Genomic DNA, 23360 nt, shown 5'->3' with positions numbered 1-23360 from the left:
GAGAAAGCTCCATCCTGGTTTGCACAGTAGCTGCACCAGTTTGCATTACCACCAATAGTGCATGAAGGTTGTTTTTTTCCCTCCACATCCTCGCCAACACTTGTTTCTTGTGTTTTTTGGGTTTTAGCCATTCTGACAGGTGTAAGATGATATCTCATTGTGGATTTGATTTGCACTTACCTGATGATGAGTGATGCTGAGCATCTTTTCATGTGTATGTTTGCCATCTGTATGTCTCTGGAGAAATGTCTGTTTATGTTTTCTGCCAATTGCTTAATGGAATTATTTGGATGTGTGTGTGTGTGTGTGTGTGTATGTGTGTGTGTGTGTGTGTTGAGTTGTGTAAGTTCTTTATATATTTTGGATACTAACCTTTTATTGGATGTCATTTGCAAATATCTTCTCCCACTTTAGTTTTTGTTTGTTGTTTCCTTTGCTGTGCAGAAGATTTTATTTTGATGTTGTCCCAATAGTTTATTTTTGGTTTGTTTCCCTTGCCTCAGGAGATATATCTAGAAAAATGTTACTGCAGCTGATATAAGAGAAAGTAATGCCTGTGCTCTCTTCTAGGATTTTTATGGTTTTAGGTCTTACATTTAGGTCTTTAATCTACTTTGAGTTCATTCTTGTGTATGGTAAAAGAAAGTGGTCCAGTTTTCCCAACGTTATTTGTTGAAGAAACTTTTTCCCATTGCATATCCTCTGTCAAAGATTAATTGACCATTTAATCATGGTTTTATTTCTGGGTTCTCTTTTCTGTTCTGTTGGACTACATGTCTATTTTTATGCCAATACCATACTGTTTACTACAATTTTGTAGTGCAACTTGAAATCTGGAATTGTGATACCTCCGGCTTTTCTTTTCCAAGAATGTTTTAGGTATTCAGGATGTTTTGTGGTTCCATACAAATGTTAAGATTATTTGTTCTAGTTCTATGCAGAATACTGTTAGTATTTTGATAGGGGTTGCATTAAATCTTTAGATTGCTTTGGAGAGTATGGACATTTTAACAATATTTGTTCTTCCAACCCATGAGCATGGGATGAGGTATCTTCCCATTTGTTTGTGTCGTCTTCAATTTCTTTCATCAATCTTTTATGGTTTTTGGAGTACAGGTCTTTCATCTCCTTGGTTGTTTATTCCCAGGTATTTTATTATTTTTGGTGCAATTGTAAATGGATTTGTTTTCTTAATTTCTCTTTGTGCTGCTTCATTATTGGTGTATAGAAATGCAACAGATTTCTGCACGTTGATTTTGTATTCTGTTACCTAAATTCATTTATCAGTTCCAGTAGTCTTTTAGTGGAATTTTTGGGGTTTCCTATATACGGTATCATGTCATCTGCAAAGAGTGAAAGTTGTACTTCTTCTTTACCAATTTGGATGCCTTTTATTTTTCTTTCTTGTCTGATGGCTGTGGCTAGGACTTCCAGTACTGTGTTGAATAAAAATGATGAGAGTGGACATCCTTGTCTTGTTCTTGATCATAGGGGGAAAGCTCTCAGGTTTTCACTATTGACTATGATGCTAGCTGTGGGTTTTTCATATATGGCCTTAATTACGTTGAGGTTATGTTCCCTCTGAACCTACTTTGTTGAAGGTTTTTATCATGCTTAGATGTTGTACTTTGTCAAATGTTTTTTTCTGCATCTACTGAAATGATCATATTCTTTTTATCCTTTGTCTTATTGTGATGTATCATGTTGATTTGCAAATATTGAACCACCTTTGCATAGGGAATAAATACCACTTGGTCATGTGAATTATTTTTTAATGTACTGTTGGATTCTATTTACTAGTATTTTATTGAGGATTTTTGTATCTATATTCATCAGAGTTATTGGCCTGTATTTCTCTCTTTTTTTGTTGTGTATGGTATCTTTATCTGGTTTTGGTATCACAATAATTCTGGCTTCATAGAATAATTTTGGAAGCTTTCCTTCCTCTTCTACTTTTTGGAATAGTTTAAGAAAAATAGTTATTAACTCTTCTTTAATGTTTGGTAGAATTCACCAGTGAAGTTGTCTGGTCCTGGACTTTTGTTTATTGGGAGTATTTTTTTTACTGATTCAGTTTCATTGCTGTTAAGCAGTCTATTCAAATTTTCTATTTCTTCCTGATTCAGGAAGGTCTAGGAATTGATCAATTTCTTCTAGGTTGTTCAGTCTGTTGGCATATAATTTTTCATAATATTCTTTTATAATCCTTTTATAATCTTATAATCCTTTATAATTCTTTTATAATTATTTTATAATACTTGTGTTTCTATGATGTTATTTCTCTTTCATTTCTGAATTTGAGTTGCTTTTTTAAAATATTTATTTATTTATTTGTCTGTCTCTCTCTGTCTCTCTCTTTCTCTGGATGAGCCTGGCTAAAGGTTTGTCAATATTGTTGATCTTTTCAAAGAACCATCTCCTGGATTCATTAATCTGTTGTATTTTTTTTAGTTTCCTTATTTCTGCTCTAATCTTTATTATCTCCTTCTTTCTACTGGGTTTGGGTTTTTTCTTCTCGTTCCTCTAAGTGTGAGATTATGTCATTTGAGATTTTTCTTGCTTCTTGAGGTTAGGCTCTTGTTGCTATAAACTTGCCACTTGGAACAACTTTTGCTGCATCCCCAAGATTCTGGACTATTGTATTTTCATTTTCATTTGCCTCCATGTTTTTTCATTTCCTCATTGATTTCTTGGGAACTCATTCATTGGTTGCATGTTATGTAACCTTCATGTATTTGTGTTCTTTCCAGATTTTTCTTGTGGTTGATTTCTAGTTTTGTAGTGTTGTCAGAAAAGATATGTGGTATGACTTCAGTTTCCAATTTGCTGAGACTTGTTTTTGTGGCCTAATATGTGATCTATCCTGAAGAACATACCATGTGAACTTGAAAAGAATATATATTCTGTTTTAGGATGGAGTAATCTGAATATTATTTGGATGATCTATCCATTGATGTAAGTCCCCTACTATTATTGTATTACTATTGATTACTTCCTTTACTATTAGCTGTTTTATGTATTTGCGTGTGCTCCATGTTGGGTGCATAAATATTTACAATTGTTATATCTTCTTATTGGGTTATAGTGTCCATCGTTATCTCTTGTTACAGACTTTGTTTTAAAGTCTATTTTGAATGATATAAGTATTGCTATCTCAGGTTAATTTTCACTTCTATTTGCATGATAAATGCTTTTCCATCCCTTCACTTTCAAGCTTTCTGTATCTCTAGGTCTGAAATGAATCTCTTATAGGCAGCATATAGATGATTATTTTTTTTACCCATTCCATTACCTGATGTCTTTTGATTGGCGTTTTTTTAATGTTTATTTTTGAGAGCAAGAGAGTGGGGGAGGGGCAGAGAGAGAGGAGGGGCACAGAGGATGTGAAGCAGGCTCTGTGCTGACAGCAGGTACAATGTACCACTTGTAGCCTATCTTTAATACTTGCTTTCCCTTACCTACACCTCCCCCCCCACCCCTGCCAGCCCCTTAAGTCTTGGGATTTGATTAGCTTGTACAATATTTTTGAAATACTATTTCTTGGATTCCAAGATACACATATTTTCACATTTTAACATCTCTGAAATTGAGATGTCTTATAATCACAGGATGATGTGTCCAAGTTTAATTGGCAACATGTTTTCATTCTTCGTGGTATATAGAATAATGGTGCATCTTATAACCAATGGTATCTTAGATCTGATGAACTATACTTCCCAATGAATTTATTTTGGCAATCTGTTTCTTTTTTTCCCCACCAAGCCTTTTATCCTCACAAAAGGGTAAGAACAGTCTGCTTATGAAGTGGGAATAGTCTTGTATGGACATTCCAGTCAGGTATAGGCAGTTCTATATCCTTTCTGGACTGAGGAGACAGAGAATGGACTCAAGGGTCCTGACTCCCAGATTGAAACAGGAAGTCCTGCTGGGTGGGAGAATCAAGACGTAGTAGAAACCCAGGTTGGCCTGGGGCCCAATATAAATCAGGATCGCCTCTTGCTTCTTGGGGCACTGCTCTGACAAACTGCAAGCCTCCTGGAGAAATATCACGACACTGGAACATGGCACTAGTAGCTGACCAATGGGCAAAGCAGGTATTTAAATGGACTGGTGTTAGCACCTCTGGTATTCCAACAGCTCACAAGAATCCAGAAGTTCCTGTGCATCCCCGAAGAATGCTAATATAAACTGAGTTCAGGGTGAACACTTGACTGAGAAGAGACCTTGAACCACTGGATGGAAGGATCCATTTTTCAGGGCTGCAGCACAGGGCAGTTAGGAGACCAGATGCTCCTCCCCACTGCCATCTGGGAGAAAGGCCTGCATGGGGCTGGGACTCTAACAGGGGGTTTGGCTTTGAAATAATTGAATATGCCTCTGAAATAACTTGTTTTTTTAATCTGGAAAAGGTTGAGTTACTTTAACTGGCAAGATTTTTTTTTCCTTCATAAGTGAGAATGCAGAATGAGTGCAATCTGACCTTCTAATTGAAAGTAAAACACGTTTTGTTGTACATCTTAATCCTACAGGGGAATCTTTTTTGAGGTTGGGGCAAAATGTCTCAAATACTGGGAGTAGTCTAAGTTAAAGAAAAAAGCAGCTCTGGATAGAACACTGGGAAATGGAAATATTTATGGCAGTGTAAAAGGATGAAAAGGCAGAGAAGATCAGATCAGACAAAGGGAAAACTGGGAGCAAGGGAAAGAGAAGCAATTGCTGAATTCACCCAAGTGCCACAGAATGGTGTGCTAAGCTCTTGTTAGAAGTCTTGATGGGGGGAGGAGGGCACCTAGGTGGCTCAGTCTTTTAAGCGTCTGGTTGAAACTTGAGCCCTGCATCAGGCTCTGTGCCAATGAGAGCGTGGAGGCTGCTTGGATCCTCTGTCTCCCTCTCTCTCTGCCCCTCCCCCACTCACACTAGCTCGTTTTCTTTCAAAAATTAAAAAAAAATGTCCTTTGATCGGATGAGGAGCCATTTGGAATTCTTGAGAATTGGCCATCCCAATGTGGTGCTACATTAATAGCCATAATTTTCCATGGGATATTAGTGCTGAAAGACATATGGTCTAACTCCATTGTCTTCCAGACCAGCAAACAGGGAACCAGAGAAATTCCACAGAAACCAGTTCAAATGATACATAGGAGAAAAAGAAAAACACGTACGTCAACAAATGCATCACATTTGGGTATCAACCAGAATGAGCCTGTTTCGTTGTCATTTGGAGGCAGGGGAAATGTGTGGGGGCACGAATAAGCCTCCTTTAGAAATAACGAAGGGCTCATTTATGAAAAAGGCAAAAAGTCTGCTGGAAAGTATATACTCTGACGGATGGTAAATGTGTTTTCATTTTTTATTAGAGAAGTTGGAAGTTTAATTTCAATATTGATGGTAACATCGTTTTCTCTGCTTTGTTCAGGGGAACACACAGAATCAATTTGTACAAGCATATACAACAATTCAGTTGGTGTTTTGTGTCCTAAAATCAGTAATCTGATTAGTTCTAGACTACCAAGTTTCCATGCGCTCCTCCCGGCTTGGGCAGCATGGCTTGATTCCCCGCAGAATACTTTTTCATGCACTGTCTGCGACACAACTATGGCAGGCTTAAAGACCATGCAGATTAACACTGTAGCAAATTGTTTTGATATTTAACAGACGTAAAAAGGTTATTTCCTGATATGAAATTCTGAAAATCTGCATAAATATTTTTGTGTAAAATTAAATTAGTTATGTATTTTTTTGAAACTAGAACTTGAAGTATCAAGAATGCCCACATAATTCATATACACATATATATAGACTTTTTCATTATGCTAAAAGTCTTCATAGTCAAATTATATTCTGTGCCATACATTTTATTAAACCAGTATTTATTTGGCATTAGGTTAACTGTATCTGTATGGATTAGTCTTAACTGGTGCTTGTGTATCATGCAAACATAGTTCTGGTATTCCTGGTTACTAATCTCATCATGTGGCAATACGTAGATGATTTTGCTCTAACAGTGTGAAGTAGGAGTATAAATATTTTATACATGGTCACATTTACAAACGTTTGCCAATTACCACTTCACGATCTTTATGGTGTAATAGTGTATTATAATGTCTGGAATCGGCAGAAGCAATTCCTATAAAGCAATATCAGATGTAAACTTTCTTAACATGTGCCTAACAGAGTTCTCCCTTGAGCACTGATGAGTTTTGGCACAGGTACACTGTTCTACTGTTTTTTATTCTAATAATTTCCACAACTTTTACAGGAACTTAGCTTCTTACGGCATGGCAGAGACATGGCACTTACTGATGAGGTAACTCAGATGTAGAAAAATTCTGCAAAATTTGTCTAGCAGACTGCCACTTCTGCTGATGAATTTGTAGACAGAGTTGGTTTTTTTCCCCCTAGTGCATGCACTTGATATTCAATCGCTAATGCACTATTTTTGCTGCAGCTCAAACATGTCCTAATGCATCACAGAGCAGAGTTGTGGACACCAAGCTCATTCACTTGTGATGGTATTTTATAGCAAACATGTTTAAGTTATAATATCAAGGGTGAAACTCTGCCTTATTGGGCTAGTAATTTGGGTGGGTTGGGAGCTACTTATGGTTGGCCAAGGAGATCCAATACTCAAAATGTTAAATAGAAATATGTAAGTCTCGGTGGTTTCAGGTAACATCTTGGCTGGGCGTAAAGGAAACCCACAGACAGCAGCCTTCTTGCGTGAACTCTGTGTTGGGAAGCTTGGGGGTGATCTTTTGATGCTGTGTGGTTTTGGGGCTTCAGTTTGCGTTCTGGAGTTTCACACTACTGTTGCTGGTCTGCGGTCCATCTCGGCTTCCAACTTCACCATCTGCTGCATCTCCTTCGCCTGTAACATCAGAAACATGGCCTTACGTGTTGAAATTCTCTCTCAAAGGCATGTAGCCGCCCCGGCCTCTCTTCTCCCGTAAATTCCATGCTGTCACTATGTCCCTTGCTACTCAAAGTGAGGTCTGTGGACCAGGACCTTGTGCGAAATGCACAACCTTGGACTATTGGGACTCCATCCCACACCTACTGGATCAGAATGTGCATTTTGACAAGATCTTTAGGATATCTGGATGCACATTAAAGCTTGTGAAGAACTAGTTCTCCATAGCACCAGGAAAACCATTTGAAAAGAGGCTAAGCCAGGCCTTCAATAGACTACCTCACATCAAACCATTTGATTTAGATTCTACAGATGGACATGTTGCCTTGGCTGTGTATAATTTGAACTTTTAGAACAGGTGTTTCTTATGCACAGTATTTTCCCCAAATAGCCTGAAATTTAGTTAACTCCCTAAGAATCTGATGGAGAAATTTAGTTGGGAGCATATCACATTGATTTGGCTGGAGTGCCTTGCAAATACAACATCACAGGAATGTGTAGGGTTCCTGGAATCCTATTGTCTAAAAATTATCCCTCTGGGCTCTCACTTCAAGGGAAGTTTTTATGGGCTTCCCCAGGAAGTAAGCCATGGTGAACTTGGTCTCCTGAATTAAGACTGTCACTAAGACAACCAGGGGGTTTGGGAGGTAGAAAGGAGTCAGATGGGGGCAGATTCTGTGTTTGGCAGTATAGGGAACATTAATTGGCTTATTTCAACATTTACTTTCCAGCTGGTTCCTGGATGCTTATGCCCAAGCCAACCCATGTAATTTTTGAGGGAATAAGAAAGCATCCCTTTCCTCTTTGTGTGACATGCCACTTTGAAATAAAGGACATTTCAGAATGGAAACATGGTAAAGACATAACTCAGAGGACTCTGAAGTGTGTTGATGTTACTACTCAGGTCTGCTTAGGTATTCCAACTAAATAGAAGGTCAATGGGGGGGGGGGGAGGTTGGTCAAATCTGAACATCATCCAATAAGCATCTAGAGGTCCCAAAGAGGCCCTGTTACAAAACCAGTATGACCCATGGACCATACAGTAATTTTCTTATTATTTTTATATTGTGGCTTCAAGTTTTCTTTTGGCAAAGAGGATAGAGTAGTACCAAAGAATTTTATCTTTCTGCTCAAATATGGGATGGACGGTTCCCTCTACCTAGATATTCTTCTATGCCTGAAGTATACTAATACTCTAATAGAGAAATGAAGAAATGGAGAAAAATATACAAACATGAAACCATGACACAAACGGTATTCATAAGAGAGGACAGTGAAACATTATCAGCACTAGAAATTAAATACTTTTATGTTCAATAAATAGTAACAAAAGATTCCCTGTGCTTTTCCCCATTTAGCATTTAAAGGCACTACTGAACACGGTCATAGAACGAAGAATCATATGACAATAAAGGACTATTCTCAGAGCTAAGTTCTCATCGAAGCAGGGTGACCATGCATTTCCATTTGGACAGTTCCAGTTTATGCCTGTAGTCCTGGCAATTATGAACATCACCCTCTTTCCCTCTCAAAATGATCCTGGTTCAGATAATAAATTATACGGTCACCTTACTTATAAGAGGTGATTAGGGTCCTTGGCAGACCAGATCTAGCAGAAAGCATGACAAGGGTCATAACACTCTATAATGTTTCTGCACACAGACCATAACTCTGTCATTAAAAAAGCACCAATGAACTTTCTAGTAGGGTGCTTTAAAATTAATTGCAGTCATATTAATGTTTGGGAGAGATCTGACCTTGTGACCCAGAGTTAGCTGTGGTCAGTCCAAATGACAGTCATATATCACTGTTCTTGATGTGTAGGTATATTGTTATTAGCATGACTTGAGTTTCCTAGGTCTGTAGTAGGAAACGTTGGTTCCAACTCCCTCAGAAATCATTCTCTAAAGATTTTGGGCATGTCAGTTTGTATATTACATCAGAAGTCCAAGCATGACATGATCAAACTTTTACATCCAAAACCTTGAGATACTACTTAGCTATGAGCAGATATGAATCATAAATGGAGATCGCCCCGAGAACACTAGCATAGCTGAGAAGGAAAGCAATGTCTTGCTGATTAGAGTTTCAGTCCTACCTTGCGTTTGGGACACTGCATGGCAGGATTTCAATAGCTGTTTGTACAAAAATAGTAATGTCAAAATTGAGTCATACATATAAAACAAAATAAATGAATACTGAAGTGAACTTGAAAAATGAATGTAAAACCATATACAGAAAAGCAAAAAAGCTAAGAATAAAACATGTATACACCCATCAGTGACAAACTCTCCCCAAATTGATCTCAACAGAAAAAAAAAAGAACAAAACAAACAACCGATGCCTAAGAGCCCAGACTGTGCTTCTCTTCCTCAGCAGTGATTGGAGGGGGGAGAACCCACCTTTTAGCAAGAACCCTCACTTTATTAAATGGTAGGGTTGATGACAAAAATCAATTTTTAAAGCTTGGGTGTGAAAGTAATGGAGCTGTTGATGTTTGGAATGGTACATGTGAGGATGATGAGATACTTGGGAAAACTTAGTAGAAAACGAGTCCCTGACCTTTGGACTTTTAAATGAAGCATTGGCTGACCAAGTAGGCAAGGCCATTAGATGGCTTAAAAAGAACACAGGAGGTTAGGATCTAGAATCAGGGCCAAAATATATTAAAACTTGACTTGTTTCCGCCAGTGCCCTCAACGCTGGTGTAGCTAATTAAGGAGATCCATTCCACACTCTGCTTTGCAGGGATGGGGTGAACCTCTGGGAGTTGGGTCATAAGGAAGCAGTAAGAAGCCTTAAAGGGAGATATAAGGGATGAATGTTAAAATTATTTTATCTTTGGCTTAGAAGCAGAAAGTAGTCTTTGGGTTTAACAAAGGTTTGGGAGACTGTTCTAAAAATTTAGGATGTCTGGAAATAAGGGAACTTTTCTGCCAATGAAGTGTTTAATTGGTTATGAAGGGAGCTCACCTACCTGGCTCCAGCCCATGCCTATTATGAGGGAAGAAATGGAGTCACTCACTCTATCTTTTGGACTATGCCTGGGACAGTGTTGTAACACACAGAGTAACTGAGAGCTCTCTGTTAAGTTCCAAACAAAACCACACTAGAAAGATCTGGGACTGGATTTTTTACTGAACAGGGCATGTTTTGGTAAAGCAAAGCTTAACACAGAAATTCAAGTCCAAATTCTACCTTTTCTGGAAGCATCAATAGGATACTGTGAATTTCTTGTCATAGAATCTCACTGAATCTTCATCAAATCTCAAGCTTTCTCATATTCTATGCTTTCCTAAGCTTCTGTGACTCAAAGTATCAGTTGTGGGTGGTAGACACTGCTTACAACATATTGAAATGCATTATATCAATTTTTGGATCAAAAAGCCACTATCCTCCCAATATTATCAAGCCAGTTATCACTAATCCATTATATTTTAATGCAAGAACTCTGGGGTGGTTTGAATTACCCATGTATTAGGATAAAAGCTCCAAGTGATTTTTTTTTTTTATTATGTACCTTGGCTCTGAAATAAAAAACACTAGGTAAGCATATTCTCTAGCTCTGATATTCACCACTATTGTAGTAATGAGTAATTTTTAGCACATTTACATTCTTTAGTCAAACTTGTTGCTAAGCAACACAGTGATTTCCAAGGAGTTTCTTAATTTAGTTAACTGCCTTACCTTCATTTTGCCTTCTGAGAGGTATCGTTATCCCCACCCAGCCCTGAATCACAGAAGTAGGTTCTAACATTTTGGAGATGGTGGCTTTACCTTTATTCATATTCCCATTTTGCCCATGGGAACACTTCCTGAGAAGTGCTTTAAGACCAACAACATAAGCTAGGTAACTCGTACCACAACGTGATGTATCTATGAGATGGTCAAATGAATTGGACCCACAGGACAATAAAACATTTATTGTCCCCCTTGAGGATCTGTGGACTATTCATGAATAGAAGCATTTAGCTGAAAAGGAAATGTGAAACATAACTCAGAAGTATGTTGATGAATAAAACTTCTGTCCACCAAAAAGTAACAAATCTGAAACCAGAAGTTGGATTTACTTGTTACCCAACTGCAATACAAAAAGAGAAGATTTAAGGGTTTTGTTTTACTTTCTAAAAGATACATTTTAGCATAATTCCAATCGAAGTGTTTTTCAAAAGGAGCCATTTACTCTGAGAAATACATCTTAAAGAGGATTGCTTTGTAGATGAGGAAATAGGAAAGAACAATGTAGTACACGTTTCATCAAAACCTCTTGACAGTTCCTAGACAGAAGTAAATTATCTAGATAAAAAAACTTCCAAACCAGCATACCTAAAAACTGAAATTTGAACTAAGATAGACTCAAATTTAACCTGCCATGGAGGGTCATTTTGTCTTATAAGCTGGTGGTAGTGCCATCATACTGAAATTGAGACTGGATGGTCAGTGGACTGTAGCCCATTTGGGAAGGACCCCACCTGCACTATTCTTCGGGTAAACATACATATATATCTTGGTGTTGGTATATGCCCGATGGCTAACTAAAGAGTTGGGTTTGGGGTAACTATGTGCCTTGCTGGAAAAAAACAAAAACAAAAACAAAATACCAAGAATATGGTATCCACTCACGTTAGGTGGCTTGTAGAGTTTTGGGCAGCTCCTTTCCTTGGGTCCCACTAGTAAGCCCTAAGATGGTTTTATGACTTTTAAGACTGAAGTTGAAACCAGGTGGTTTCTCTCATCTGCTTTTAAATAGACTATCACATGTGCCTAGGTTGCAAATTACAAAGCTCTAAATGAAAATGGAGACATAATTTGTAACCTCTGTTTTCTCCTCTCAGGGACATCACTATTAGAATCATCACAATCTATTCCAAAGACGACTTCAGAGTCTCTTCCTCCCATGGCTACATTCCTCTCCCATTTCAGAAAAGGGTATTTTCTTGTTTGATGCAATGGGGAAAATACAGTAAAAGGGATCACATCCTAGCCACCCTTCCATGCTGCTACTCAGGCTATGGGTTTTAGCAGAAGGGTCACTATCTGCAGGTACGGCATCCACCCCCAAACCTGGCTGGCTGTCTATGTCTTTTTATGCCCTTTAGGTAAAATACCTGCTCATTCTGTTTCTCTAGGAACTCCAGGTGTTCAAGCTGGACTTTTTTCAACTGATCCATTTCTTTGGACTGTTTCATGGCGAGCTGCAAAAAAAAAAAAAAAAAATTTGGATAAACTTTGGATGGAAGAGGTATGACCGTTAAGTTTACAATTTAACCCAGGGAGATAATTATTTAAAAAAATCATGAAAAGTAGTCTGACAACTGGAAGAGTATAACCCCCTAATTCTTACTGGGAAGATATTTCCTGCTAAAATAATAGAGTACTTAGGTGCAATTAAAACTTGGCTCCCTTTTCCATATAAAATAATGCCAAATTAATATCTTAAAGATTTTAGTAATAGATTATTTAGTTCTCAGGGAGCAGACAAGAGAGGCTAGAATGTTTACAGAAAAATCAAATTAAACAAATTAGCCAGAAGTCTGATATCTAAGCGTGAGTTATTGTTTACAGTGCCAAGAGAATTATAAAATACTTACTCTCTTTCTTTCTTCCAGAAACTTTTTGGTGTTGCTGCTATTTAACTCCCTGACTCTCCTAAAAGTAATAGGTACAAATATCAGTTGGCAGCTGACATTGAATAGAATTGACATAATATTAAAGTCCTATTCCATTTAATTATATGGATGGAATTACCACTTCTCCTAATTTTTGTGGAATTTTGAAACCTATACTGTACAGTGGAAAATACAAACATCTTTGTATCCAGTCAGATTACTCAATATTAATGTTTTGCCATATTTGCCTTGTATTTTTAAAGGAAACAAAGTGTTAGAGATATAATTAAAGCCCCTTTTGTATTTTTCCTGATTCCAGTTTCTTTCTCTCTGGACATAACCACTATTTTGAATTTGGTGTGGACCTTCCCATCTATGTTTTAATATTTTTATTCCAAGGGCACCTGGGTGGCTAAGTCGGTTGAGCATCCAACCTCGGCTCAGGTCATGATCTCACGGTCTGTGAGTTGGAGCCCTGTGTCGGGCTCTGTGCCGACAGCTCAGAGCCTGGAGCCTGTTTCAGATTCTGTGTCTCCTTCTCTCTCTGACCCTCCCCCATTCATGCTCTTTCTCTGTCTCAAAAAAATAAATAAACGTTAAAAAAAATTTTTAATAACACATACAGGTGTTTCTCAAATTTTCATGCACCTACAAATCTAGTGGAGATATTGTCAAAACCACTGATTGCTGGGCCCACCCCCAGGGGTCTGATTTAGTGGCTTTGGGGTGGGGCCTGAGACTCTGTATTTGTAACCAGCTCACAAGTGATGCTGCAGGTCTGTATTGTTGTGTGTATTTTCCAAATTTACCGAAATGGTAACATATTCTGGGTTTATTCATGTAACTTACTACTTAACCTAGAATTTAGAGATACGGCTGTGTTTAAAAGCACTTCATTATTTTCATATGCCATATGGGTTTTTCCATTTATGAAGAGACTAGAATATTTTTAGTTGGCCATCAATGACAAATGGTAATGATCTGGTGCACAGGATCCTGTGATGTGTGGCACAGGGGCTATTGATTAAATAAGCATAGTGATAAATAAGTATGCACAAGTATCTTCTTGTGCATATGAGCAAGGATTTCTCTATGGTATAGACCTAGATTTGCAGGTTGGTAGGGAATGAATGGCTTCACCTTTACTCCAAAGCACTTGTCCTTATTTGCACTCACAACCAGGGTCTGAATGCTACTTTTCTGCATGTCTTTGCCTGCTCTTGGTACTACCAGGCATTTACTTTTGTGTCAGTTAGTTTTGTGAAATGGCATCATTACCAGGGAGTGATCTTCATGACTGAATAGACCTCTGAGTGAATTTCTCTAATAGCTAGAGGTCTATTGTGGTTATCTTGTTCTTTTTCAGTCAATTTTGGACATTTATATTTTCCTGGGCAATTGTCCATTCAAGTTTTCAGACTCACTGGTAGTATTCTCTATAGTAGTCTTCATTTTCAACAATATTATTTCTGCAGTTATGCCTCCTTTTTAGACCTAAGATTACTAACTTGTGCTCTTTTTTCTTCTTGTGCAGTCCTGCTGGAGGTTCACTGATCTCGTGGGGTTTGTTTTTTCAAAAAGTAAGCCTTTGTTTTTGCTGACCATCCCCATTGCTTTTTGTTTTCTACTCTGATACTCTTTTATTTCTCCCCACCTGCAATCTTTGGGTTTACTCTAATTTTATTACTCTAATTTGGGCATTTCTAATTTTATACTCTCTTGGGTATGTAACTCATTAGTTTGCATTTATTTAAAAAATTCTATACAGCTAGGCTATAATTTTCACTCAAGCTACCTGCTTTTCTTAAGGTGAAAACAAGATAGGGGCACCTGGGTGGCTCAGCTGGTTAAGCATCCGACTTTCGCTCAGGTCATAATCCCATGGTTCATTGGTTTGGGACCTGTGTTGGGCTCTGTGCTGACAGCTCAAGGCCTGCTTCAGATCCCGTGTCTCCCTCTCTCTCTGCCCCTCCCCTGCTTGCATTCTCTCTCTCAAAAATAATCATTAAAATTTTTTTAAAAAAAGGTGAAAATAGTATAGCAACTTTCAAATAAATAATACAGTACTCTTAGCTATAGTCACCATGCTGGATATTAGATCCCCAGAACTTAATCCTCTTATAACTAGAAGCTTGTACCTTTTAACCAACATTTTCCCATTTCTCCACCCCGTTAATTCCTGGAAACCAACATTTTATCTGCTGTTATGAGCTTGATTTTTTTTAGATTTCATACATAAGTGAAATCATACAGTATTTGTCTTTCTCTGACTTATTTCACTTAACATTATGCCCTCAAGGTCCGTTGTCACAAATGCCAAGATTTCCTTTTTTTTTTTAATGGCTGGATAACATTCATGCACACATGTGCATGGAAAATCATTTTTTCTTTATCCATTCATCAGCACTTGGGTTCTTTCCATGTCTTGGCTATTTGAATAATGCTGCAATGAACATAGGGGTGCAGATATCTCTTTGATATAGTGATTTCAGTTCCTTCAGATAGATACTGAGAAGTAGGGTTGTGAGATCATATGGTATTTCTATTTTTAAGGAAGCTCCATATTTTTTTAATAGTGGCTGCACCAATTTACGTGGTGCCAACAGAGCAGAAATGTTCTCTTTTCTCTACATTGTCACCAACAGTTGTTCTCTCTTGTCTTTTTGATAAATAGCCATACTAACAGGTATGAGGTTTTATTTCACTGTAGTTTTGATTTGCATCTCCCTGATGATTAGTGATCTTGACCCCTTTTCATGTATCTGTTGGGCATTTGTATGTTTTCTTTGGAAAAATGCTATTCAGGTCCTCTGTCATTTTAAAATCAGGTTGTTTTGTTGTGAGTTGTAGGAGTTCCTTATATATAATCCCTGATACATGGTTTATAAATATTTTTCCCATTCTGTAGGTTCCCTCTTGATTTTGTTGATTGTTTCTTTTGCTATATTGTTTAGCTACCTTCCACACATTGATAGAGAGTACTTGTATTGTCATTCAGTTATAAATATTGCCTAATTTCTGTTGAAATGTTGTCTTCAACTCAGAAATGGTGTTTTTCAGTTTCTTTTTTTTGTTGTTTTTTGTTTTTTCAGTTTCTATATATCTTTCATAGCTATCTGCTTATAAATTTTTAATTTCATTTCTAAGTTCTTTCTTAAAGTGGACACACAATGCGTGTGTTTAGAAGACAACCATTTTGCACCCAGAAATTATTTAAAAAACCAGCCATTTGTAGATGTTCTCGAACCACCTTATCACTGGAGACAGAGTTATAATAAAAAAGTATATTACATCAAAGTAAAAAAATTAAAAACAAAGTGGACGGAAGTCCACTTTGTAACATACTTGAAAAAAATGAAAAAGAGCTGTTTAATAATTAGCACATTTACCCTACTGAATTCTGTATTTCACTTTGGACAGTCGAAAATAATTCAAATTGATGAGGTTTTATAATGGCTGGAATATTCTGTTTTTGAGCTAAAGTAGACAATGTCATTCCCATGTATCTAAGGCTCTTAAAAACTCCTTTTCTGAGAATACATAAACTAGACCCACAATAGGATGTTGCAAATAAGTATTGATTAAGCTGAGTAATAATTTCCCTAGATACTCCACATTGATTGGGAAATTTCTGAGGCCAACATTTTAAAAAGTCAATTCATTCCCAGGTCATGCTACTGTGAAATTCCATGTCCTATTGATGACCCATTCTCAATTGTACTTAATTCAACAAAACTTCAGTATGAAAATCACTGGATGGTATTACACTTTATACCTGATTGTATTTCAAGTTTAATATCATTATTAATAATGGCGAAAAAATCAATGAAATTGAGGAAGTTGAACAGCAGTTCTTGCCCTGTTCAAAACAAAGAGGAAACATCAGGTACCCACAAAAGTCCATGTAAGTGAAACACGGGTGCTTTCCTCTGCAGCTGCAAAGTTCTCCAACAACTCAGCTAAGGGAGAGTTAAGTGACTTGAAGTCCTAAACATGCTCATGTCTCAGTCCCAAGAGATAATCTTCACTTTACTCTGTATTTTGCGATCACTGGGAATCAAGTGCTGTTAATTCCCTCTCTTGGATAACATGACTATTGATGTCCTCTCAAATCCCCTACACTGCCTTTGCCTAAAGGGCTTGCATCTGGGACCTTCTCTGGAGGTCACATAAATCTTCCCCAGCTCCAGGAGGCCAATGACTGACTAAACCAGGGGGGTCTGGCTTTTGTACTTCTGTGTTAAAGAGATGTGTGGTACAGATCTTACTACAGAGCTTAGGATCAGCCTAAAGAGGGACTGTCGCTGAGAACAACATATCCTTGCTTAGTCCCTGCCTTTGACCCTTCCTACTTTTCCTACTCTTTTCTGAAGATCCCTTTCTCAGTAAATGACATGCACCTAAATTCTTGTCTTGGTTTCTATTTCTAAAAAATACCAACCAAGATAAGGTCAAGCCAGAAAATCTGACTAGGGACCTTGGAGATGATCCCTGATATCAAGGACAACACAGGGCAAATCAAAGGAAGACCTTCCTCCTACACCCGCTATTCAGAACCACCCAACCAGACTGGGCTTATACCTGAGCAGGTGAGATGCTTGTGGGATGGATGACCCAATGGAATGTGGGAAGGATATTTTGCCATATTTTATACAATTTTGTTTGTATATGAGCACACATATACTGAATGTAAATTCAATTGACTGTTTTACTGGTGGTAGTAAGCAATCAGAAGACAACCATTCTATAGTAATGGTAAATCTTCACAGCAGTTATAATAGCCGAATCCTTAGTCAAAACTCACAAGGATTTTGTATTTCAAATGTGAGTATGTGTGCATGCACACACATACACATTACTGAGTCTATGCCTCCTAGTCAATGCTACATGCCCACAGTGAATGTTCTCAGACTTACCTTTCCCGTTCTGCTTTATTCTTGATAGATTTATCTTGGCTGATGGCTTTGCTATTTTCCATAGAAATCTTAGCCTGGTGTGCTCGCATTTCCTTGCTTTCCCTAAGTATTAAAAAGAAAACAAACAGGGGTGGGGTGGGGGAAATGGGAAGTTAGTGTTTATCAGATTCAGAGTTTCAGTTAGGGAAGATGAAAAAGTTCTAGAGATGGATGGTGGTGATGGCTGCGTAACAGTGTGAATGTACCTGATGCCACACAGTTAAAAACAGTTAAACTGGCAAATTTTATGTTATGGACATGGAACTATAAGAAAATAATAAATAGGGGCATCTGGGTGGCTCATTTGGTTGAGCGTCTGACTCTGGATTTCAGATCAGGTCATGGGATTGTGTCCTGCATGGGGGTCAGGGCTGACAGCATGGAGCCTGCTTAAAAGATTCTCTCCCTCTCCCCCACTCGTGCTCTATCTAAAATAAAAAAATAAATAAATTCATCCAACCATTCATTCATTCTACATATAACAACAGTCCCACTGTTGTTTTTTCCCCATTATCGAGCTCATTTCCCCATTCTCACTTTTTTCCCCCATTATTGAGCTCATCAAGTTATTTTGCATCCTGTGAAAAGGCAGGAAAGAGCCTGAATCCATGAGATGTGGAAGTGGGTTACCTACTCAGAAAGTAACAGTGATGAAATGGGATGAAGAGACATTATGTTTGCCCATAAAAATATAAAGATTTTTGAGCTTTGCCCTACATTTCTTGGGACCAGATGGTCTGGAAGAGAGACAGAGGATGTTGTGACCCTCACAAATGACCTTCATGTTTTCTGACGGCTCATGGGAATGAAGGAGACTAAATGATTTCAAATAAGCACAGGAAGTAAGAAAAAAAGGTTGTTGACATAAGGCCACTGATGACCGCGTGTGCCAGAATGTCTGTGTGCACATGACAAAGACTCCTGGGTTACTTATGTGTGTATTAAAGGTATACAATTTAGAACACTGAAATGAGTATTATTAACAGAGAGTTTTTTCTGGAACCTAGGGGGGTCTCCTTGAAACCCTGGCTGGAAATGAGTGACCAAGGAATCAGGTGTTCTAAGTAGTATCTGTACTATATCAAAAGGGATAGATAACACTGATCCCCCAGATGCAGGAATATGCATAGAAACTCCTAGGCCCAAGAAAATGACTCTCAAATTCTTCCTCAGTTTAGTGTTAGTAAATCAACCATTTCTTTATTCATTCATTCGACAAGCATTTCTCAATGACCGAATGTTGCTGACCAGTATTAAAAAGGCAGTATTTTTATTTTGAAAGAGAGAGAGCGAGTGAGCGAGCAGGGGAGGGGTAGACAGAGGGAGAGAGAATCCCAAGCAGGCTCCGCACTGTCAGCATGCAGCCCAACATGGAGCTTGATCCCACGACTCTGGGATCATGACCTGAGCTGAAATCAAGAGTCATACGCTTAACCAACTGAGCCCCAAGAAGGCCAGATTTTTTAACCAAGAGCCACAGCTGTGATGGTGAAGAATGCACACAACCACAGGGTGCTTAAGAAAAGCTTAAACACTGCTGTTACTTGGGAAAATGCCCCTGCCGTGCATTTGTTTTTTTAAGGTAAATTAGTAAATAGCTTACGCTCTCTTCAAATAACTTCCTAAGCAATGCAAGAATTAGTTACCTTTTTTCTTTTGGACAATGCCTACTGTTGAGGCTAACTTCTTTTCTTTACTCAACTACAAGAGAGATTAGAATGGAGTGCCTCAGCCTGTGAAGTATCATTGAGTGAGGGTAAGATACCTACAATCTGGTATTGCAGCAGGGGTCAAAGGCAGGGTACTGAACAGACCTTTTTGTATACCAAATCAACAGCATCTCTAAGGGAAAAAAGAAAGACAACTTCTAATCCTATACAACTTAATAGAATGCTTTAAGATTGATAGGGTATAGGACATGAACCTACAGCAAACTTAGCATGGTATACCTCATTTTCTTGCTTTGAAAGAGAAAATTGGGAACTATGGCAAAATGCTTCACATTCTCAGGGCTGCATCTGTCACTCCAAAATGAGGCTGGGAATTCATGAATGCACCCAGATAATTTATGCAGTTAGCGTTTAAAATTTTTTGTTTGCTTTGTTTGTATAATGCTTTTCTATTCTCTACTCTTTTGTATATATCAATAGATCCTAACAGTGGCATACAGCAGGCATGAAGGGAGAAGCTAACAAGCTGTAACAAAGCTGGGATAAAAAGACGTAATTGACATCAACACTCTTCTGCCCCGGGTGAAAGTCCAGTTCATTATTTGCGGTATTTTAAATGTGATATTCCATTTGCTGAAGCTGGAAGAAACCCATATAAATTGATACTTCTTTGCTGTTTCTTGATTAGGCCTCTCTTTCTAAAATTCCCAGAATTCCTAATAATGTAAAGGGTCTCACCACATTTAGCCAGGGAGTGACCAGATCCAATCTGAGGTAGGAGCTGAACTGGTTGGTTTCTGTCTCCTGCTGTGTCTTCCTTTCCTACGAGGCTCCAGGCCACTTTCCAAAGCCCATTGTTAGTCCTACCACCCAGTGGAGCCTCCATGACCCCTCTGGAAGCAGCCGAGCTCCTTTGTGCTGTGCTGCTTTTTAGTGTGCATCCTATACTATTTGGAATTCAACTTAATTGTTCATGTGAGCGTTAATACCTTGCCAACACTTAAAAAAAATTTTAATGTTCATTCATCTTTGAGAGAGAGAGAGAGAGAGAGAGAGAGAGAGAGAGAGAGACAGAGAGAGAGGGAGATACAGAATCCGAACAAAGCAGGCTCCAGGCTTTGAGCCATCAGCGAGCCCGACGCAGGGCTCGAACCCATGAACCCTAAGATCATGACTTGAGCCAAGGCTGGACACCTAGCCAACTGAGCCACCCAGGTGCCCCAACCTTGCTAACACTTGTAAGCACTTTGATGGCAGAGGCAATTTCTTATAGCTCATATTTCTTATCTCAACTGTATGATGTGATATGTGTAACAGCTCAGTATCCTATGTCAAGTTGATCTTGTTTCCTACCTTGGCTCATACATACACTCAATCCTATTACAAAATTAGGAGTTCGCTCTGGAGAAGGCTCACTTGCCTACCTGTCATGGGACAGTTTTAGCTGCTGGGTTTGCTGCTCGTGGGCGCTGATCAGTAGCTTTCTCAGGAGCTCGCACTGCTGGCTGAGGTGCAGGTCCCGGATTTCTTGCTCCTCAGCACTGTGGGTATTAATCATTTCTGACCACTCCTTTGTGTGCTGGGCCACTATCTCTTTGACCTGTGTGGGGAAAAGGGGATGGTGCCATTTGGAACTGTCACAGATCGGTATGAACTGAAAACACAGCATCAGTCCTGTATTTCAAATCTCACCTACCAATTTGGTTGGTGAATCAGTAGATACTACAACAATAAAAAAAAAAACACACAAAAAAAACAAAAACAGGTACTAATCCATGGGAATCAGGAGGTCACAGCTTATTAAAATAATCGATCACTTTGGGTCTAAATATTCAGCCGTGGACTGTGATTTCACTGCCTAACTTGTCCATGTTCCCTTTTGTCCAGACCTTGGGCTCCTTTACTGATTTGATCAGATTCTCCCCAGCTCCTCATGCCTTTCCAGCTTCATGTCCACAAGGCCACAGATCTGAATGAAGAGCTCTGTATTCTCTTATTCCTGGATCATGACTCACTGTGTCCACTCTAAGAGATGCTGGGGTAGAAAGTCTTCCCCTCCCCACATCCATGCTCTTTGTAATGTGGTTTTGTACCTTCCCTCATATCAAGAGCTAGAATCCATTTCCCCACCTCCTGGAACCTGGCTGACCTTGTGAGTGGATTCAGCAAGGAGACAGTAGCAAATGTGGTGCAAGAGGAAGCTTGGAAAACGCTCCCCGTTCTGCTGTCTGGAACTCTGAGGCTACCCTGTGACAGAGCCTGTGCTAGCCTGATGGAGGACGAGAAGTCATGTTGGAAAACGCAACCAGCAGCCAGCTAGCCGCCAGATATCTGAGTAGAGCCATCAAGCCCAGCTGTCTGCAGACACATGAGTGAGCCTAGTCAAAATCAGTAGAACTACCCAACTGAGTACAGCCCAAATTCTGACCCACTGAGTTTTAAACTAATAACTGGTAGTGGTCTTCAGCCGCTACATTTTGACATGGCTTATTATGCAGCAAAAGCTAACTGATATCAATGCAAAAACTTTTACTTTCCTATTTGTGCAAAGCTTCTGAAAATCATGACATGCTGCAGAGACATTAATTCTCAAACATTCCAGTTAAGAAGAGAGAAAGAGAGTGAAGAACGATTCTCCAAGACACATGGCTTACTGCCTATGTCACTTCAGGGTAGAATGGACACAAAATGCATAGCACCGAGAAGCTCAGCTTGAACAGTGGCGCTGCTCCACGCAGGCAGCAGGGCCACTGGGCTGGATGAGAGCTGCGTGTAGACTGGTTTGACCAAAAGCTAGAGCTGGGAGCTTTAAGAGTCCCCCTACCCTCCTTTATAACTATTAATGCTGGAGGAGTTATTTGTGTTCTTGACTGGAACTTAGTGCTCAGTTCCCCAAATAATCTGCAAACTAATGAGTCTCCCAAGCTCCCATTTTCTTATGCAATATGAACAGTTGAAATCATCTCTTAGAATATCAGCTTTTCATTTGTTCCCCCATCCTAAACTTCCACAGCAAAGTTAGAATGGAATAAGTATCAAAGAGTAACTCAGTCCCTAAGTTGGGTGGGTTTCTTGTCATATGTTTAATGTTACTTTTATAGGGAAGCATGTTCTGTATTTTATACAATATTTCCTTTTAGTCAATGTACTGTTTCGCTTGATGCCCCTGAAGCAGACAACATAGATACATAGAAATGCATATTTCAACAGATGAAGGAAAAGGTATTCCATGAAAGGGCTCTTCTCAAAGCCACTGAGTCTGGAACAAAGGTGAATGCTGAGATCCCTTGACTTCCCAGACAAGCCCCAAGTTATTGTTACTTCTGATTTATATTAGGTAGGGCTTGTAAAAAATTACAAAGTATCTTCTGCAAATCTAGGCATTTTCTTACCTTAGATTTGTGATCTGATGTCAGTGTCTGAATTTTAATTTCTGTTTCTTTTTTCATTTCGAGACAATTACTTCCCCTGCAAATGGAAAAATCACAAATGTGTGCCAATGTTAGATATCTTCCCATCCCATGAGCCTTTGCTTCAAAGCTTTCTAATGAAGACAATTTGTTCATCAAACATGGGAGGCCATGGCTCATTGGGCAACATCAGTATTTCTAGCAACAGATGTATACCTTACAAAATATCTGTATCGTGATTACTCAATTCAACCACTACACAAAGAGACACTCCAGACCTAACAATGATTTCATTGTTAAGGGTATGTTGTCAGAGTTTCCATTTTGGTTCCTGCTTTTCTTTAGGCTATTTTTCATTTATTCAATAAAATATTATTTGAGATAAAAACTAGAAAATAGGTCCTCAGCCTTGAAGTGAATTTTTAAGCTCTTTCTGGTTGTAAAGCCAGATTTTTGTCTTTTACACATGCCAGCAAGGCAGAAAATAGCGTTTCTTGGCATCATAGGGCAATTTTTGCTTCTTATTCTATTGTGAGGAGGAAATATACAAGGCAATTTCCCAGCAACCATTACTGCTTATTTCAGTGATTATTTTTTCCTTTTGTAATATCTATAGCACTGCTGAAACCAGAACAGGTTCTGAGCTTGTCTTCAGCATATATGCTCTGATGTATTATGCCCTAAGTCGGAATGCTTCGCGATATTACTGAGAATGTCTCCGAGAGAAGCATTATTCTAAAAATGCTAGGACTTCATCAAAACTGTTACCTCTCAAGGGCTGGCACTGAGTATGCTTTCTCTTCAGT

General features: G+C 38.7%; 1 protein-coding gene across 10 annotated transcripts in view; it reads right to left on the bottom strand.

The window, feature by feature from the left end:
- Positions 1–5336: 5336 nt before the first annotated feature.
- The window catches only part of PLCB4 (phospholipase C beta 4), a 420321-nt gene continuing 402297 nt past the window's right edge, over positions 5337–23360 (bottom strand). For 9 of the 10 annotated variants that reach the window (XM_043602872.1, XM_043602876.1, XM_043602877.1 and 6 more), the window contains 7 exons: positions 22537–22612; positions 20569–20744; positions 17436–17537; positions 12502–12559; positions 12019–12105; positions 9009–9045; positions 5337–6868 (listed from right to left, as the gene is read on the bottom strand). In XM_043602872.1, the coding sequence (XP_043458807.1) occupies positions 6780–6868; positions 9009–9045; positions 12019–12105; positions 12502–12559; positions 17436–17537; positions 20569–20744; positions 22537–22612 (625 nt within the window). In that variant the 3' untranslated portion in view covers positions 5337–6779. The remainder of the gene's footprint in view (positions 6869–9008; positions 9046–12018; positions 12106–12501; positions 12560–17435; positions 17538–20568; positions 20745–22536; positions 22613–23360) is intronic. The other variant, XM_043602879.1, reaches the window with a different exon arrangement.

This window comes from Prionailurus bengalensis, chromosome A3, assembly GCF_016509475.1.
Source record: "Prionailurus bengalensis isolate Pbe53 chromosome A3, Fcat_Pben_1.1_paternal_pri, whole genome shotgun sequence".
NCBI lineage: Eukaryota > Metazoa > Chordata > Mammalia > Carnivora > Felidae > Prionailurus > Prionailurus bengalensis.
Note: the sequence above shows the minus strand (reverse complement) of the source record. Positions and strands in the feature narration are given on the sequence as shown.